The sequence below is a fragment of the Ctenocephalides felis genome, unplaced genomic scaffold (genome assembly GCF_003426905.1).
Source record: "Ctenocephalides felis isolate EL2017-DRISC unplaced genomic scaffold, ASM342690v1 CF-g0.4_SCAFFOLD_01170, whole genome shotgun sequence".
NCBI classification, from domain to species: Eukaryota; Metazoa; Arthropoda; class Insecta; order Siphonaptera; family Pulicidae; genus Ctenocephalides; species Ctenocephalides felis.
In genome coordinates, this window is record NW_020537324.1 from 87,413,880 (window position 1) to 87,420,831 (window position 6,952).

Here is a 6,952-nt window from a genome sequence, read left to right on the forward strand (position 1 = left end):
ATTAATTCAGAAATATAATAATTCATAGTATTTCATATAATAAGAATTCAATCATCTTTATTCAACTTTATTGTAGTCCAAAAACACGGAAAAAAAATTCCACTCACCTCAAAAAAAATAAAAAATACATTAATATTAAATATAAAACAAATTATATATTATAGTCATTTAATTAAATAATTTTTCATTGTGTACGTTTTGACACTGTATAAACTCAATTTCCAATGAATTTTGATTTTTTTTAAATGTATTCGTCCTTTAAAAATATATAAACACTCAAAAATTACTATTTCCCATATTTTAATATTAAATTATAAAAAAACTGTGTGTCTAAATACCAAAAATTTCTTGTTATTTTTAATAAGGCTAGAATGTTTGAAAAATGTATTCGAATTTTACGTTATAGTACTTTTTTTTTAATTATCAATTTTTATTGTTAATTGATAAAGATAATATTTCAAGCCTTTTAGACAACTCAAAGCAAATGTTAAAGATTTTAAATAATTTTAAATTTAAAATATAATAATTGTTACTAATATTTTATAAATCCATTTATATATAATATACCTTTTTGCGTATTATTTAAAATATGTAAATATTTTAGTTCCTGTATTATTTAAATAAATCCAATTTTTAACCACTCGATTATAAAAAGCACTACACCAAATTGACAAAATTGCGAACACTATTTTTTAAATATTAATTATTGCAAAAAGGTGCAATAAACCTGAAAATAATATTTTAATTGAACAAAAAGCAGATTTCCAAAAAAAAAAAACGTTCCACCGTAAAAATCCTAAGTCACAGTTGTTTAAATATTAAATAAATCTGAATAAACGTGTTTTACGTCAATGAATAAACTTTTATTATAGAATTATATATTTATACTATTTTGAAATCTTTTACATATATATTAGTGTTTAAAATCATCTTAAACATTATGCTGCATTTAAGAAAATTTTCAAAAAATCTTTTTCAAGATGGTTACAAAAATGTTGCTTTTTTGTTTCATAATTGTTACATTTCCTATGTTATGTAACAGTGGATTTTCTATACCGGTAGGAATTCCGAGTCCAGGAGAAAAAATTTCAGAGGGTATTAGTGATAAATAAATATGAAATTATGTGATATTATATTAACAATAATATTAATTTTTATAGCTTTGGGAGGACTGCCAGAAACTATAAGAAAAATATTAACAAAAACATAATTTAAGTTGCAACATTTTTATTCTTTCTAAAATTATGGACTTAATTTTCAAACTAAAAAATTAGTATTTGCAAGAATTTTACAATCAAGATTATAACTAGTAAAAAATAAATATTTCATTAAAAAAAATTTTAGGTGTAAGTGGAAACTAGGTTCCAGATTTTTATTTGATCAACAAGAAAATATTGATGATTATGAAAAAACGGTTTGACCGATCTTTATATTTTATTAAAATCAACAATTATATTTGAAATTGACTTTTTTTTTAAATAACTAAGAAAGTAACTGATTTATTTCTATTTTGTAACCAAATTTATGGACAAACTATTCAACGTGTAATAATTAATTTATTATTTATATGAAATGTACAAATGATTTTCTGAATATAAATATACATATTAAAACGTATACTTTTTTATTTAATATATATTGAAAAGTATATGTATATATAAAGAACAAAAAAACATTCTAAATACAAACTAGCTTTAAGAAGAATTTTGCAAAAAAAAAGTTACATGAACTTTTAGATCTCAATAAAATATTTAGTAAATTAACATGAACAAAAGAATTTTTGATTTTTAAACAAAATCACAAATAATTACGAATTTGACGAAAAAAATTAATAAATATATAGAAAAATTTTATTTACCTGAAAATTTCGCTTACCTGAAAAAAATAAAAAAATAATTATTAATAATGATTATAAAACAAAACATATTTTAGAGTCATTTAATTAAATAATTAATTGTTCATTTCGTACAAATTCAACCAGAAAAAACACAATACACAAAATTAAATGAATTATTATTTATTTTAATAAAATAATTAACTAAATGTTAATTATGTAGTTAGTCGTATTCTCAACATTATTTGTTTGATAATTTTGTTAAGAATGTGTTAATTATTATTTTTGTTACAAAAATATAATTCCTAAAATCTTTTACTAATTTTATTATATTAATATTATTTTATTTTATTATATTTTATTATATTAAGCTATTAATTATAACATCAATAAGCATACATAATGTCCAAATTTAAAAAAAAAATATTTTTTGCATTTAGATATTTTCGAAAAATGATATTCCCAAAAACACTCCAACGTAAACACAGTTGTTCAAATAATAAAGAAATTTTGACCAAAAATTTTAATATTAAGTAAACAAAAATATTTGACGACACACTAAATTATTATTATTAAAAAACATATATAAAAGTTAATAAAACACTCGACAAATTATATTCAGTAACAAATAGTACCTACGGTGTTTCAATTATTTTTTTCAAAAATGATGAGAATATTTGTAGGATTTTTTTTAGTTGCAATTTTTTGTCATTTTTCTACTGCCTATAATACTGGTAGGACATCAAGTATAAATTCTGGAAATCGTAAGTATAATATTTAAGACTATATTTTAATTTTTTTGAAAATCCACAATAATACATATCGGTTTTACAAAAAACAAATTTTTTTGCAAAAAATACATCAATTGTAATCCCAGTTAGATTTACAACTTTTTTAGGATATATAATATTTTCAGAATGTTTATAATATTTTCGTACACACAATATTTTCATACAAAGTATGTTGTTGCCAAATAATTTATAATATTTTCAGACAAATATAAACATTTTTTTTTTAACAATTTACAAAGTAAAACATATTTGAATAATTTACAACATTTGGAGTCAAAATTTTCACCGAACTAACTACATTATCAGACTATTTTCGGATAGTTTTGGAAATTTTATTTAAATACATATACAAAATATTTACAACAATTTCTCATAATTAACCACTTTTTTCCACTATTAGACAATTTTAGACAAAATTTCCAGGCAATTTACTACATTTTTTTTTTTCTAACAGGTGATCCCACAAAAAGTTTGCAATATTATAAAGAACATGAAGGGGGAGGTAAATAGCTACTTTACTATTCATTATAATTTTAATAATAATTAATTTATTATTAATATTTAAAAAAAATATAGGACAACATCCAGTTAACCCCGGAAATCTAGATATGAAACATTATAGAACATCAAATAGAAATCAAGGTAAGGACAAAATAATTTATTAATTGATTTTAATTTATATTGAGTATTTTGTTATATATATATATATATATATATATATATTAAGGTGGTCCTTAATATGGACATTTTCGAATTTGTTTGCTCCAAAAGGCTCAAATGCTTCCAAATTAATAAAAAAAATCTCTGAAAGTTAAATATTAACATTTAGATAGTCCGCAGTTTAATTAAAAGTTTGGTTTTCATTCATTATTAACATATGTCTCTAAGTGAAACTCTTGTGCCATCTGTGATAGCATTTGTGAACTCCAATATTACGACACTAAAATCATTTAACCTCTAATTAAATCCATGTGGACTGTTTAACGAAATATTTATTCATCGTGGCATCAAAATTAATTCTGCAGCAAAATATTTATTTAATTGGTGATGTTGACACTCAAATTATCAGTAATAAATTGCCATCAAATTTACAGGTCTGCTATCACAGATGGCGCAAGAATTTACTTAAAGATAGATGTTAAAAATAAATATACGAAATTTTTAATTGAATTGCGGACTATCTAAATGTTAATATTAGGAACTAAAACTTTTAAAGATTTTTTTTTATTAATTTGAAAGCATTTGAGCCCTTGGGAGCAAAGAAATTCGAAAATGTCCATATTAAGGACCACCCTAACAAATATACATATGTACGAGTATATAATTGAACTCTTAAATGGCTATTCTAATTTCGATAAAACATTTTTAGTTCGACAGAAAAAATTAAGAATTATCAATCAAAACAAAAAAACAAACAAGTAGAATATTAAATATCATAAAAAAGATAAATATAATTGTTTTGACCTTGCCAAAATATATTTAATAATTTTGGTAGATAACAATTTAATGATAATTTGTTCTTTAAATGTTGATATATGTTAAATTATGCGTAAGAAAATGCAATTTAAGCACTATTATTATCAAAAAATCATTAAAATATATCAAGGATTAAAGTAAATAATAAAAATGATATAATACATGAATTTTGCTACATGGACAGTTTTAGAAATAAAAATTTTTTTACAATTTTTACTTAAATGCAAATATATGTTAAATTGTAATTTAAAAACATTAGAAAAATAATATACAATAATATTGATAGTGATGGTACAAAAAATAACAGTTTACTTACAATTGCGACAGATAAAGTTCGAGTCAAAAAAAAATCTTACTAGCTGTAAGTGGAATTCTGTCTTAAGGCAATTAGAACATCATGCCTTAAGGCAAATTTCTGGAACTTCCCGTACCAAATATTTATTTTTTTAAAAACGATTAACATTTTTGAAAAAATTTTACTTCAAAAAAATTAGATTTTTGAGAAACTAGGAATTTGACAAAAAATTACTTTTTTTGAAAAAAAAAATTTTTTGAAAAAAAAAATGTTTTCTTTATTTTGGCATATTTTGGAAATTTTGAACTTTTTTTTCAAAGCAATCGTACTGCTTTAACTGCGTAGAGACAAAATGTCAAAGCGCGTAAGCGCCGCGTCGCGAAAACAAAATTTGTACTTATTGTTAAAATCTCAATAAAATATCTGATAACTTGATGTGCATATGTCAAATGATCATTTTTGAGCACCAAATGGCTTTTTTTTACTTTTTTCATTAGATCTCCAAAATCGTTAGACCTGCCTTTATGAAAATTTGTTCAATTCTTCATCTTGTTAAAACAAGTAAAATGTTTTTTGAATTATTAAAATCGGACGTTCCGTTCTCCTAAAAACTGAGTTACCGTTTTCGGCACTTTTTGCCCCGTATCTTCGAAACGGCTAAACCTGCCTTCGCCCAAAACTAATCAGCACGTCTCCTTATCAATGTGAATCGAATGTTTTTTAAATTAACACACACACACGCACACACACACACACACACACACACATACATCCATTTTTTCTAAGGTATGCCAAAATGTTAAGAAACCTCTGAAACGTAAAGATATATAAAAATTTTCATTTTCGATTTTTTTGCGATTACTATAACTTGCCCTACCCTTTTTGATAACACAATTATTAGTACTGAACTTACGATTTTACTTGACATTCTTATATAATTATATTATTTTATTTAAAAATTTAAATCTGTTTGTGATTTGAATCTGTCAAGTCTGAAAATATAAAATACGTAAATTATGATATTTAATAAAATTCATACATTATGTTTGATCATTGTCGTTAGCATTTAAAATAATACTTAAATTTAATTCTTGTAATGAAACAGTAAAAATTTTATTAAATCAATATAAGTTAAAAACTAGCTGTAAGTGGAATTCTGTCTTGAGGCAATTATGGCATCGTGCCTTAAGGCAAATAGCTGGAACTTCCCGTACCGAAACGAAATGTTTGAAGAATACTGAATGTCAGAGTTGAAATTATTTGTAAAGTATATTAGAACTATAGTCAGAATTAAAAATAAAATTTGAAATATTTTCGATATACAAAAAACTAAAAAAAAAAAAAAAAAAAATGGAACAAATTTTTTTTTCCAAAATCAATTATTTTGTTAAGACAAGCACGTTCTTTGAATCATTTAAATCGGACGCTTAGTTCTCTCAAAAACTGCAATTTTTTACATATTTAGCTCCGTATCTTCGAAATGGCGCCCTGCCTTTGCCAAAAAAATAAAGCACTTCTCCCAATCATTACTAAGTGAAGTTTTTTAGATTATTCAAATCGGATACTCCGTTCTCTCAAAAATTCGATTTCTATTTTCTGCACTCTTTGCTTCGTATCTCCGAAACGGCTGGACCTGCCTTTGCCAAAAACTAATCAGCTCTTTTCCCTATCAATAGGAATCGAATGTTTTGAACCATTCAATCGGTTGATCCGTGCGCCCTAAAACGTGACTGGAAATTTGTATCCATACATACATACACACACACACACCCACACACACACACACACACATCCATTTTTTCTGAGGTATGCCAAAACGTTCAGAAACCTTCAAAACGTCGAGAAATGTTAAAACTTTCAATTCCGATTTTCGGCCCATTACAATAACTTACCCAACGGGAAGTTAATAAAATATTACGAATTTTAGTACTGATATTAATCTATTAAAGTTTAATTAAATATAATAATTTTATTAGTTTATTTAAGGGGGCGTCCATAAACACGTGAGTTTTTTGGTGTTGAGTTTGACAAAAAATCACAAAAGATCACATAAGGGAGGGGGCGAGTTCAGTAAGATATCACGTGTATTTATTTTTTACCAGATTTTTTTTTTGAAAAAAAAAAGCCCAACATTTTCAAAAAATTCAAAAATACAATTTTATCTCAAGGGGAGGGGGGGGGGGTGCTAAAAAATGCTAAAAAATCCTAAAAAATCTATTACGTGATTAATAGACGCCCCTTGAATTATTTGAGCTATAAACATCAAAATAGTAAAATTAGTAGAACTAATAAAGAATTTTTCCAGGTGGTTCAGATTTTGTCAAGAAATTCCAGGAAGAAAAGCAAAGAATGAAAGATAATGCTAAACAAGTTGTTGATGAATATAAAAAGAAATTAGATACAATGGGTAAAGATAGAGTAAGGCAAATAAAGTTAGACGATGAAAAAAAAGAAGCCCTAGAAAGATTAAAACAAATTCAAGACGAGCAAAGATCAGGGAAGTCCGGCGGAGAGAGGTCTCGTACAAATAAACGACAAAAAAAGTTAAATAAATAA

At 24.4% G+C, this 6,952-nt stretch overlaps 1 protein-coding gene across 1 annotated transcript; it reads left to right on the forward strand.

Annotated features, from left to right (window-relative positions):
* Positions 1-2,491: 2,491 nt before the first annotated feature.
* LOC113367912 lies at positions 2,492-6,952 on the forward strand. Its single transcript, XM_026609486.1, has 4 exons — positions 2,492-2,598; positions 3,080-3,127; positions 3,202-3,267; positions 6,702-6,952. Exons 1-4 carry the CDS (start codon positions 2,499-2,501, stop codon positions 6,950-6,952), a joined length of 465 nt encoding a protein of 154 aa, XP_026465271.1. The 5' UTR covers positions 2,492-2,498.

Coding starts and splice junctions, on each gene's coding strand:
- LOC113367912 (XM_026609486.1), top strand. CDS start 2,499: ATGATGAGAATATTTGTAGGATTTTTTTTAGTTGCAATTTTTTGTCAT. Junction 2,599..3,079: donor AAGTATAAATTCTGGAAATC/GTAAGTATAATA, acceptor TTTTTCTAACAG/GTGATCCCACAAAAAGTTTG. Junction 3,268..6,701: donor AACATCAAATAGAAATCAAG/GTAAGGACAAAA, acceptor GAATTTTTCCAG/GTGGTTCAGATTTTGTCAAG.